The sequence below is a fragment of the Berghia stephanieae genome, chromosome 2 (assembly GCF_034508935.2).
Source record: "Berghia stephanieae isolate SIO BIC M18660-M18661 chromosome 2, UCSD_Bste_1.3, whole genome shotgun sequence".
Classification (NCBI taxonomy): Eukaryota; Metazoa; Mollusca; class Gastropoda; order Nudibranchia; family Aeolidiidae; genus Berghia; species Berghia stephanieae.
Window position 1 is genome coordinate 112,722,903 of NC_088361.1, and position 13,990 is coordinate 112,736,892.

At 35.3% G+C, this 13,990-nt stretch overlaps 1 protein-coding gene across 1 annotated transcript in view; it reads left to right on the forward strand.

Annotated features, from left to right (window-relative positions):
• The window catches only part of LOC144966269 (uncharacterized), a 19,399-nt gene extending 6,066 nt beyond the window's left edge, over positions 1–13,333 (forward strand). Inside the window, exons 4-11 of the mRNA XM_078902478.1 lie at positions 759–818; positions 2,511–2,619; positions 3,186–3,258; positions 4,143–4,200; positions 4,781–4,839; positions 6,977–7,052; positions 9,151–9,281; positions 10,027–13,333. Of these exons, the coding sequence (XP_078758604.1) occupies positions 759–818; positions 2,511–2,619; positions 3,186–3,258; positions 4,143–4,200; positions 4,781–4,839; positions 6,977–7,052; positions 9,151–9,281; positions 10,027–11,257 (1,797 nt within the window). The 3' untranslated portion in view covers positions 11,258–13,333. The remainder of the gene's footprint in view (positions 1–758; positions 819–2,510; positions 2,620–3,185; positions 3,259–4,142; positions 4,201–4,780; positions 4,840–6,976; positions 7,053–9,150; positions 9,282–10,026) is intronic.
• The last annotated feature ends 657 nt before the right edge of the window (positions 13,334–13,990 follow it).

The following is a 13,990-nucleotide window of genomic DNA, read 5'->3' on the forward strand; positions in this document are numbered from 1 at the left end:
CGCTGGACGAATTGGTCCTTTAATTTTAACGGTTCTATCGGTTCCTTCACTCTCCTAAAGTCAATCACTAGCTCCTTTGTCTTGCTTATGTTAAGCTCAAGGTGGTGGGCATCACACCAAGACACAAATCTATCAATTTCTTGCCTATAAGCCACTTCGTTGCCATTTGTTATGAGGCCTTGAAGAGCGGTGTCATCTGCAAACTTTATTAAAGGTACACTCAGGTTTTGACTTCTACAGTCATTCGTGTATATTGTGAATAATACAGGGGACAATACACAACCTTGATGAGCACCAGTATTTGTAGTTATACAGGAAGATTTGTTTTGTCCTAATTGAACATATTGTGCTCTCTTAATTATTTCATAATGCCATTTTAATTTGCAAATGATCACTTGTAGTTATTTCAGAGCTCGGGGGAGCACGTAGTAGGTATAATATATAATATATCACGACTTCAGTAGCATTCATTTACCAGTTAACAGCCGTACTCTGGAAAGACACGTATTTAAAAATTTGCCCAGAAAACTAGTACTTCAAATATTGATCGATTTAGATGATCCTCATCTTGCTAAAAACTCTCAAACCTGGGACGTTGCTGACGTTACAAATGTCATAACAATTCCAGTTCTGGTGGTTGTTTTTTTTTTATCAATCACAGTATAATTTTCTTGTCATGATAATTTTGTCCTGAAAATATCACTTTATTTTGTCTTTCAATAACCATCCGGACCTACATTTATCAATTGTTTACCCAGACACATGAGTTGAGAAGGAAATCAAAGAATTGCAACAGCGATCCCAACTACAACAAACTAGTAAGTACCTTTCCAGTCTGTAAGCTTTTATATCTTGAGAACCGATTAAATCAATAAACTGATTCATAGAGATGTAAGCCATCAATAAATAGGGTAAAAAGTGATAATTTTTACAAAACATCTCGAATTCTAAATTCTCTTATAAACTTCTCAAAGTTATAGAGCTAGTTAAATACGATTTCAACGTATAATGAATTGAGTATAGTATAAATAAATCTTTATGGCAATTATGGCAATTATCTCAATATCCTTCAAAATGAATCCTATACATTTCTTGCCCGACAATGGCCCAAACTCTCATCTCATATCTTTTGTCTCTATATGAGTATTTCAAACATTTCCAAGGGATATATCACTTCTAACAGGATCAGTACAATTATCCACCGGTTGCCACTAAATTGAGAGGGTGCCATAGCGGTAATGTCTTTGTCTCATCCCCAGAAGGTACCGAATTTGATTACCCTGCACTTTGCGGGGCTGCTCTGGTTGTAAAGGGCTCAGACCACGGAGTATTATATATATATATATATATATATATATATATATATATATATATATATATATATATATATATTTATGAGTGTTGGTGGGTACTTGTAGGTACGAAAGTGCTCGATAATGGTGGTTAGAGCTAATATATAATGTAAATTTTCACTCACATTTTTTTGCCGAGACGACTCGTTTCTGTGTTCCTTACACTTCCTCAGTCGGCATAATCCATTTGCAATGTCCGTAGAAAACTCCAAACTATATATATATATATATATATATATATATATATATATATATATATATATATATATATATATATATATGAGTGTTGGTTGGTACTGTAAGTACGAGAGTGCTCGATAACGTTGGTTAGAGCTAATATAAAATATGAATGGATTCACTATGCCGACTGAAGATGTGGGTAGAAGCCACAGAAACATGTGTTTCGACCATATAAGTCAGTGAATCCATTCATTATATATCCATTATAATATATAATGTAATGCAATCTTAGTTATTTTTGCAACCGACAAATAAAATCCATTGTGTTTAAGCCGCCTACACAAGACAAAGATAAATAATTAAATTCTTGTACAGATCTGGTATTATCACCTATTATATTATCAGATTGAAATAAAAAGTTCATTTTTTCACTTTTATGTCTTTATTGTCTTTTCCTAGCCATTCTGAAAAAAAAAATCAATAGCATACGTTGTAAATAGACTCAAAACATTAACAAACATGCTTGTGATCGAAAGTGCGTCAAATCTGCCCACACACGTACATAACACCAACCGACTTCTGCGAAGCAAAAAAGTTTTAATCTCGTCACTGCCAATTCTCTATGTAGTTTAGAAGCTATTTTTTTTGGCAAAACAACATAATTGACAGCTCTTTAACTCACTCAATCCTAGAGATTTTTGCTACTTTTCAAAATTGGAAAAAAATGTATTAAAAATGAGCATGTGCAAAGATAGTTTTATTCAACTACCATTAACATGCATAAACTAAAAGCATTGATACTACGCCTATAATTTGTCTCATAAAAATGTAATAAATAGGCATGGGGTAAAAGTAATCCCGGGTAAACTACGGATATAGTTGGTGTTAGGGTTGAGTGAGTTAATGCCGAAATATGCCAATACTTGTAGCTTCTAAAAAAAATGGATTAATGAAAACAACACATTATATCTTCCACAGGATTGTGTTTCGCGGTGTCTTGTACTCCACACGGCCAGTGTGTGTGGATGTAGTATATCACTGCCAAGCCTGTTATCACAAAGATGCCGTGTTCATGTACAATACGAATGTAAGTTATTTCATGCCATGATGAAAATAATTTCAACAGAACAACCTGATGATAATTTCATTTCCAATGATAACTATCAATCAATCGATGTAGAAATTGTATATTAGAACTTAAAACAGGAGATATGTAACAGCTCACACACACACACACACACACACACACACACACACATATATATATATATATATATATATATATGTATGTATCGTAGATGGTCGGTGGATCCTACCTCTGTGTCATCAGAGGTCTGATCCGCCCAAAATTATATAATAACATGGTGGGCAAAGCTCGTTATGTAGACTTTCAGAGTTTTGATCCGTCGATTGTGAAAATCGAGAGTTCAGAAGTTTGATCCGCCGACCATCGATATAAAGCATCAGATTTGGATCAGAGGCAGCGGGCCACATTCATATATTTAGTCCATTAGGGTTACAACAAATCTTTTAAGTCAATCACAAACGTGTTTTTTTCTTCTATATAGCCTGACTTTGAAGACATAGTGGCTTGACAACACTAAAGTCTCTTTAGTAATCAATGTATCTAATACTGTGTGATTCTGATTTCAGATCTCTGTCAACGCCTCCTTCGTGTGTTGTATCAAAGAAATCAGCTACCATGTGATTGCCCTAACACATGCAAGTAAGATCGTCTTGTTATCAATGTATATACATAGACAAACTATAGAAAAGACCGATATATAGACCCCCCTCCACCTCCTTTTTTTATTTTCTGAAGGAATTCACATACCAAAATAAAGTTTCTAAATGACCCTCCACCCCCTTTTTACAAAGTTTCCAAGTCTCTGTTCAAAAACATAAATTTTTTCGCTTTCACTGAAGTCAAAAACAGCAAAAGAAGTGCAAATGGCATATTTTCATCATTACAACAATGGGACATAAATATCTCACAAATCTGCAAGTTTTAGCTTTCCAACAATATAAAATGGCATGACTTCACATATACTTTTACCTTCTACTATTAAGAAATTCTGCAAGAAATAAATATAACGCGGGTAACTTCAGATGTTCTTGTCGACTTGTGCCGTCTGTGAGTCTAAGTCTAAGAAGCATCGTTAACTGACCAAAAAAAATGACGTCAAAATACCAGTTATTGCCACAAAAGAAAACAAATTGTGAGTTGTATTCAATAGTTCAACCAATGGGATACTTGTTTCCATGAGCACTACTAACGACAACTCACTAGGCGGTGCAAAAACTAAATAATGACGTCAAAATGCCAGTCTTTTTTGTTTTCAGTGTCAGGCTATAACTTAACAATGGCTACGATCTAAGTCGATGGGTTAAGGATGAACACCACCCTGCATCGGCATTCTTATCTACATTCTATATACCGATTCTGACACTTTGTAGTAGTTACTTCATTCATTTATATTTCTTGAAATGGTTAGTGATGAACAAAACCCAACAATGGCATTCTTATCTACATTCTATACTGATTCTAACATAAAGAAATACAAATGTCTTTATCATTAAGATGACTATGGACGTCCTTTTATATTACAGAGAAGAATTCCTTGATGTGACTGCATCATCTTTTGACTGGATTAAAAACGATTCTGAGGTAAAAGAAAAGCGTACATGAAAAAGAAGAAGAAGGAGAAGAAGAAGAAGAAGAAGAAGAAGAGGAGGAGGATGATGATAAAGAGAAAACAATAAGATAGTATTATAATATAATAAATAGTATAATAATAATAATAAATAATAATAATAATAAATAATAATAATAATAATAATAATAATAATAATAATAGATAATGATATGATGATATAGATGAATAGATAATATAAGAATGATGATGATGATAATGATGATGAATATGATGATAGATGATAATATATAATAATAATATAGTAATATATATAATAATAATGATATATAATAAATAATAATAATAATAATAATAATAATAATAATAATAATAATAAATAATAATAATATAATAATAATATAGATATATAAGATGAACTATGAGCAACGATGTTTCGTAATGATGAAGATGACTGATGATAATGATGATGATGATGATGATGATGATGATGATGATGATGATGATGACGACGACGACGACGATGATGGTAGTGGTGGTGATGGAGATGAGATCTTTCTTTTAAATATGAATATGATACCATGTATATTTCAGGCTTTGATAAGGACATCATTAGATTTGGCGGATAAAACACGCAATTTCAGTGACATTAGGTGAGTGCAATGTTTCACACAGCAAAACTTCGATTATGGACGCGTTTGGAAATTTGGCAATTTTGCGTATAAAGAATACATTTTGTGTATGTGAATTTAATACTTTTTGATAGGCATGACCTTATTTTTGGCAGTGTAACGGGGGTGCGTGGAGGTGAGGGGAGGGGTTATATAAATATATATATATATATATATATATATATATATATATATATATATATATATATATATATATATATAGTCATTTACAAAATAAACGGACCGTTTGTATTTGTTAAAATTCCATATAAGAAAAAACATAGTTGTACCTGGTATATATCTTAAAGACGTTTCTTTCTTTTGAAATAGCGCATGCCTTTTTTGACACAAGTGAGGAGCAGATTCGAACCGCCAAACAGGACGTTACAAAAGTTGCATGTTGTACGTGCGCACCAAAAATATGTCAGATATTAATTTCAGATTAGCGTTACTGTGGTTTGAAAAGTCATAAACTCGTAATTCGACCAAAGATGTTTTTATGTTTTTTAAGGTTTTACTGCGCTTGCAACTCATTTAGGTCATACCAGCGCCAGTAAAAAGGAAGAAAATGGGATAGTAAAAAGTTCTAGAATTACAATTAAAGCACCCAAGAAAAAGTAAGACAAAGGGGAACTAGAAAGAAATAGGGATCAGATGTGGATTCCAGGAGCATACCACCAATGTACTCAGTTTGAGATCACCTATAAGTCTCATCCGGACACAAGCACAAAATCCAACGAAGAGGAATACACTCAAATGCTTACATTATACATTAAAAATAACAAATATAACAATACATAACAGAGAGATGATTTACAAGGAAAAAAATATCATCTCCCGAAACAATAATAATGCATTTGACTGTTTCCCTCCCAGCAGGGACTATGACCAGGGCCAGGACAAAACCAAGTAATCTCATTCCAAGACAAAGACAGAAAGCATGTTGGAAAACAGATATAAGGGGATAGAAGATACAGTATGTACCTCCCTGCCCGCTCTGGGAGGTCAGGATCCCCACCCAGTCGACCAAAGAATGACCACTTGACACAGAATTGCTCGATTGAGATGGGCACATGAACTGAGAACAGAATATTATGTGGGAGGAAGGGCATTTTGTTTACAGACGAATCACTTTTTGTAGTTAATTCCAGAGACAAACGAACTTCGTGCTATCGACGTCGAACCATCATTGATGTAACAAATTGAGAATATGAATCTCTAATGGTGTGGGGTAAGGGGGGAGGGATGTTTACATAGTCAGCATCAATGTGTGCCATTATTAGGTTATATCGAGTTCTCCGAATATAGAGGATAATTACAGAAAAAATATCCTAGCTCAAAAACTATAACAGCCAATTAAAAAATCTCTTTGTAAAGTGATAAATATACATCTATTAAACAGTGTGGCAAAAAGACAGCCAAATCTGACAGTTACCTTTAGAGATCTTCTTAAAATAAAGAGACAAGTTAGTCAAAATTGACATTTTGAGGAAAACGGAAAAAAAACAAAACATTTCATTTGTCTAAAAAAAAGACTAGACACATATTATTTTGTGCATTAATCTACATAGTTTATGAAACTTTAAAGTACGAACCTTTTCAAAAGATTGATAACAAGCTAACAGTATACTCGTAAAGATTGATATACATGGATCATTTAGGGCACTCGACAATTCAGGAGTGCGAATTGTATTTATTATCTCACATTAAAAAAAAAAAACATTTCTTGCCTCCAAATTTGTTTCAGCCAATGCAGTGGCTCCCTTTGGGCAGCGAAATGAAGAGAGAAACAGAGAACTAAAAGTCGCTTGCTAACTTCTGAATATAAATAGATTGACTCTTTCGATAAACTAAATTGGATCAAGTGACTTAATACTTAAACTTAAAAAAGTGTTCATACGGATTTTATCTTCATCATCCTCATCATCATCATTATCATCATCATCATCATCATCATCATCATCATCGTCGTCATCATCATCATCATCATCCTCATCATCATCATTATCATCATCATCATCATCATCATCATCATCACCATCATCATCGGTGGCGTCATAATTATGTGTCACAAAAATATAGGGTATAATTGTTTAAATTTTTTTTTTTTGACATTAAGGAGTTCCGTGACCAAGATTCAAGTGTCATGGAGTCATTCATCGTATGTCAAATTGGAGGAGGAAGACAAGCTGTCGGTAAGTGCCAAGCTTAAATGATACGGTGAACTCTGAGTAAGCCGTTGTCAGAATACAAAAAAAAAGATCGTCTTATCCTAAAATCAACTCAAGAGGAGTCATTAAAATGGTTTTGTATGAGAGTGAGCTGGAAAGTTTTGTAATTTAGCGTATAATTACAAATATATTCTACTTACAACCTGAATATTCGGCATACATACTTTCTAACTAATTGGTTTTGATGTGTCCAAATTTCTAAGGTCTATGGGGTCTCTTCGTGGCGTAATCGCTTTTGTCCTATTACGTGGTCAACAACCTCGGTCAAAACAAAACCTGAAAATGGCTGCACCAAAAGATATTAGATTCAAGCAGAATGCTGTTAATTAATTTCTGAATGCTTAAGGCTGTTCACCCATTCACCCATGAATGAAGCATGTTTATGGTGACGCTTATGTTGATTATTATAGCACAGTTTGACGATGGGTAAGGTTGGCGGAAGGAGACCCGATCGAAACAAAACATCAAGAACAAACTCGTTGCGGGAGGCTCTGAAGTGCCTCGAACTCGAACGTCTGTAATAAAACTGTAGGCGAAATCAAGATTCTGGCAAATCGGCTTGTTAGACAAACTGACAAGCGGAAAAAGTTGGAAGTTCAATGGAAAGGGTAACCAAATCGTAACAGTGATCCTTGGATACAGAAAAGTGTTTGCCAGGTGGGTGCCACGAATGTTCAGAAGTGACATGAAAGAGCAACAAAAACAATTTGTTCCAAACTATTGAAAAGATATGAAGACGAAGGTGATGCCTTTACTCAGCAAATAGTCATTGCGGACGAGTCATGGGTCCCCATTAGGACCCAGAGAGCAACTGCTAGTCAATGGAATATCGGCACAAGAACTCCTCCTTGTCCAAAAAAGTTCAAGTTTTGGCGTTGGCTAGAAAAGTGCTGCTTACGATTTTCTGGGACTTTGAAGGTGTTGTTCATATCGAATATTTTGAACACGGCAAAACAGTGAATTCCGATCAAAATGTTACCACGCTGGAAAAACTGAGAGCCCGACTGAAAAGAGTGCGGCCCCAGAAAAATGCGATATTACAAAACGATAGCGCTTGACCTCACACGAGTCAACATATTCAAACAGGACTGAGGAAAATTGGATTTCTCCACCTTGCCACATCCACCCTACAGTCCCGGCCTATCATCTTCAGACTTCTCATTCCCTCGATTGAAGGAGTATCTCAATGGAAACCACTTTGAAAGCAACAAAAACGTCAAGGCGTTGGCAGCTCTGTGTTGATCTCATTGTGACGGTGACAATATTGAAAAACGAAGTAGTTTGCAGCTGAGATATCAAGCTTTCTTTTGACGTATTGTTTAACGAATTATTCCTAAACATGAGGGAATTACTACGTAAATTGCAAAACTTTTCAGCCCACCCTCGTATATACTCAATGTCTAGTCTCCTCTTGATGGAAGTGGTCAATGACTTATAATGTCAAAGATCATAGACAATACAAATAAAAATACCAATACTTCAACATCCGTCGTACCATTATGCAAACCAGTAATACAATAATCAAATATGGCCCAAAAGTTCACAAAAAACAAGTCAGAATGCGACGAACACGGCAAGCAAATCATGACTATGTTAGGCCCCGGAAAAGGCCAGTATTAGAGGCAAGCCCTTTGGCCTTTCTCCATTTGTTTAAGGAGTCGAAATCTTTGACTGGACTTTCTGGACTTGCTGATGAGCTTCAAAAGGGGCTTCCAATTCAGTGATGGTGATCGTCATTTATCCATTGCATTTGGTGTAAGAAAATCAGTTGTAGATGTGTTATTTTAAAAAAATTACAGGTGGCTTTTGTATCTAATGAAATTACTTATTGTCTTTTTTTATTGGGAGTATGGGGGATAATACCAGCTGCGTAAACACATCGACTTATGCAGAAAGCTTTTCTACTAGTGAGTGTATAGCTTAATATAGGTAGAAATGGAGTGACTAAGAAAATTGATCGACTTGGGTGAAAATCGACATTGGCAATGTTGACGTAAGCAGTGATATCGGGATAGTCATTATCCAAAATTTCTATGTTTGCTTTTCGTATTTTCTATTTCAGCTGATTGGCTTGTTTCTCAAGTTGGGTTCGGTATCGGCCATTACGGTGGGCATATCAGTAATAACCATTGTAGAATTTCTCTGGCTGATTGGAAGAGCAATTCTTTACCTGTGTTGTGCTGTTAATAAGAAGTAAGTCATGATAGTTTTTTCGTTATGATTCTCAAAATTAAAAATGTTGAATTCATGTGAGTAATAACATTTTGCTGGGACTGGGATTGATCTACGACACTTATTTTCCATGAAGGTTACAATTTGAAATTTACGATAATGTCTTTTTTTTTTAATCTCAAAGGAAACACTGTATATGCATAGGTCTATTTAACATTTTCCATCACGCCTTAAAACAGGATTATAACCGACCACTGTAAATCGATTATAAACTTATGTGTGCAACATATAATTGTTTTAAACAACCTGCCTTCTTAAAGTAGAATGCTAAATTATACCCATTTTTTTTTAAACTAAAGAGATTAAAATTCACTTTGATTTGTTAGTGATATCTAATGTAGCCGTCTATCTCCAAAGCTATACAATGCAGTTTGGTTAAGATAGACAACCGAAAATTATAAACCCCCTTACATGGGCGAGAGTGTTTCGTTTCCAAAATTGCGTTGAAAATACATATTGTGATTGTAATTTTCTGTCACGAATGTTAACGGTAATACCAATTACCAATTTCCATGAATGAATGAATGAATATGACTAATTCTGTCTTATGTAATGATTACCATTCGGTCAAAAGCGGCATTCAATAATTATATGCACAAGTCTCAAGCTTAAACATATTATTAGGGGAAAGTAGATTGCTTTGCATTCAAAAGAAAATGACATTCAAAGTGGTCTTATAAGATTTTGTTTTAATGTCTGTCTACAGTCGAAAGCGCCACAGTGATGGCATTCAACAAATTTACCCAGTTCAGCACATCTACCCAGAATTTGACAACATTAATGTTGACAGTAATTGGTACACCAGCGGTGTTGGAGGTCAAAGTCAGGGCCATGGTCAAGGTCATGACTACACATCTCCACAGCCTCCAATAGGACTGTCAAATAGTCCTCTGAATAGACGTCGCATCAACAACTACATCATATCACCAACATCCAACCAAGCTGACTATAACGGTAACAACACGTCTGCCGTCCCAGCACAAACGGAATTCATCTACAGAGGCAGGCCCAGAGAGAGTGGTTTTGTATACGGAGAAATATCCTCTGGAAAAGAAATGTCTTCACCTATACGTGATGCGGATAATTCACCAAACATGCAACAAAAGAAAACAGAGAGAAACGAAAATAAGCTTTTCAGTAAGCCATGGGACAGATCAGGTCATCACGGTGTCTATTCAAGAATCTTGGTTCCGAACCCGAATGCTGCAGAAAATAAGGAAGTGCCTTTATTCAATTCACCATACTTAATTGGAGATGATGAACGTGCGCTACCAACTACCCACAATAATAACGACAATGATCAAGACATCGAAAGTGAGGGGAATCCATTTCATCATATAACTAAATTTATGCAAAACTCGGATCACTCAAAAACGACTGGGTCGGGGGAGCAGAGTAAGACAGAGAGTCAGAGGCATGCAGATAATGACTTGAAGGTCGAAGAACATGACAAACATGATGATGGTCATGGTGGTAGAGAAGACAATGGCAATATTTTCAAAATATCACAGGCCGAGATGAATGATATCAGTTGGATTCCAGATGATAATACTAATACACATGGACCGGATCTAAGCAATTTCAACACCTTCCTCCGCACATCTACCCATAAACCACAAAAGGTCTACACAACATCTAAAGAGGGTCAGAATATCAGAAATCAACATCAGAAGTCATCTCATCGTAATTTCCGAGACCAGAGAGGTTTTGGAAGGACAACACAGAAAGGTGAAGTAGGCAATGCAACGCATGATACAACCCCTATGAGAGGGGTTAGCGGTGTTCAACGTACACGACTTCTATCACCCAACACGTGGCACAATTACATTGTTTCATCAAACAATCCACTACCACCACCACCATCAGGTATGGCACAACCTGTGTCTTATGTAGTATATGGCCCTGATGGAAGAGACGCTATTTTTAGACACCAATGATATTTTGGTAAAGCATGGCTTTTCAAAAACATTACCAGGTTCTAACATAAAGCCAAGCAAATGAATGAAAATTACATATATATAAAGGTTATAATTTTAAAAGTTATTATTCATTAGCAACAACAACAAAAAGGTAGCCCTTCAGACTATTCGGCCCATGGAGCCGGAGTTTATCCCGGTTTCTATAGCGTGAAACGGACAATAGAAATTGCGTGCTAGCCTTTGGATAGGACGCTAGTCTATCGCAAAGTACAACAATAACAACCAAATAAAAATCATTCAATCAATAATTAATTTTTTTTAAAAACAATTCAAGAAGACAACTGATGAAGGCGCCAACAAAGTCACGGTTATCATGTCCAGTGAATGGTTATTTAAAAAATTTTTTTGAAGTTCTCACGAGGCATATGAAGAAAAAAAAGGAGAGCAAACGATTTGAACGTTCCTTCATGAATGTAGAGAGTCTGTTATCGTTACGAGTGCGGAAGAATGTGTGTTAGTGAACTTACTATTTTTAGTGATGCAAATTTAGTAAGGTGTGATATGCAATCAATATGTGATGGAATTATATCAGAGGAGCGCCGGATGCCAAAAAAGTGACATGATAACCTTGGCTAAATGACTAGAAATGTGAATTTTTTGTTTTTGTTTTAATATTTAAAAAGCGTATATTCTACTTCAAAAATCAACAGAAACTTAATTCAAACCTCATCCTTGTGACTATACATTCAAGTTTTAGCAATTAAATCAACCCGACATATTACCATTTTGTGATGGTAGGTCACACATTTGTAGTATTTTTTAATATGATGACTTTTTTTATTGTGTTATCCTAACCAATCATTATTCAAATACTCAAATAAACCATAAAATCGATGGGTGGTGATTATATACTTTTCTAAATGTCATGAAATACTTCCCATCAAATGATTTCCAAATCAATAATATGAATACAGTTTCACATGTTATCCCAGTGCTTTCAAACTGGAGAATATTGTTCAGCTCCTGGGGTACCAAATTTTTATTAAGAGTGATCCACGTTGATAGAGTAATTGGGGCATACAATGTACCGGCATAAAACAAGATAGTCCCTCTTAAAAGGCAACTTCTTATATGTAATAAATACACCACGACTGGAGTTTGATATCATATTCATTACCCTATGAAGTCTTTTTTTTCCCCATTACGATTAATGCACATTTCAAAAATGGTTGACAAGCACAACTTTATCCTTTACGTTTGGAAATATGGATAAATGTGATGATAAGTGCGGCTATGTGATCTAGTGGTATGACACTCGCTTTTTGATCGGAAGGTCCTGGGTTCGAGCCTCGCGTTCTACGCATAGTTGAGTCCTTGGAAAAGGCTCTTTACTGACATTCTCTCACCGTACTCAGGTGTAAAATGAGTACCTGGCTGTGAACAGCGTTGTCTTTGTCGGAAAAAATTGTAATATCGCCTAACATGGGTCATGTCCCGTCCTACATGTTAATTGTTTCTGTTAACCAGGGAACCCCTGTAAAGCGCTGTGAGCACAATTAGTGGATATTGCGCTATATAAAGCTCAATTTTATTTTATTTTTTGATTTAAAACATTTTTTTAAAAAGTCATGTGCAATTGAAATGTCATTAAAAACATTTCAATATGAAATTGAGAAAATGTAGCAAATCAGTGGAATGTACATATGAGAAAGGAACTTTCAAAACGTGCTAAGTTGCATTTTTATCATTCAGAGAAAACTGCAATTTGTGTTATTATTTGGTAGTTTAAAGAGGGAAAATACATGTCTTGTTTACCTCATAAAATAATACCTTGAGTTCTTTAAAACTTCAAAATTTTCTCCGATGATTTTAAAGGGCCTAATTGATAGCTTGAGAGTGATTACTCATTTTCTATCTTGATGTGATTAGCACATTTTGAAAGTTACCTCCTCACATACGCAATGTGGGATGACATAATATTTATACAATTTTCAGCCTGGAAATTCCTTGAATGAAGCTGTGTATTTTACCCTCTTTTTATGAATGAGATTACACAAATGAAATTATTAAATACACAAATTGGTAATACCAAAATCTTGTTTGTTTGTTTTTAAGGGGTTTCCGGCGCTTACAACACATTAAGGTCATATCAGCGCCAGTAAAAAGAAGAAAATGGGATAGTTAAAAGTTCTAGAATTACAATTAAAGCATCCAAGGAAAGCTAAGACAAAGGGGAATTGGTTCAAATAGGAAACAGATGTAGATTCCAAGAGCACACTATCAGTGTCCTTAGTTTGAGATCACCTAAAAGTCTCATCCTGACACCAGCACAGGTCCCCACTAAGCGGATCACCCTCAGATGTTTACAAATCATATATAATATTTAAATAAAACACAATACCGTACATAAGAGAGAGATGATTTACAAGGGAAAAATATCATCTCCCAAAACAAGAACTATGCATTTGACTGTTTCCCTCCCAGCCAAGAACTCCAGGCCTGGGTCAGGACAAAACCAAGTAATCTCAATCCAAGACAAAGACAGATAGCAAGTTGGAAAACAGATATAGGGGGATAGAAGACGCAGTAAGATTCTCCCTGCCCACTATGGGAGGTCAGGAACCCCATCCAGTAATACCAAAATCAAGAGACATGCTAAATAAATTGGTTTCCGCATATTATTGTCCAATCAAATGAAATCAAAAGGTAATCAATGCATGCCAGTACAGCACTCGCCTCACAAGTCAAAGG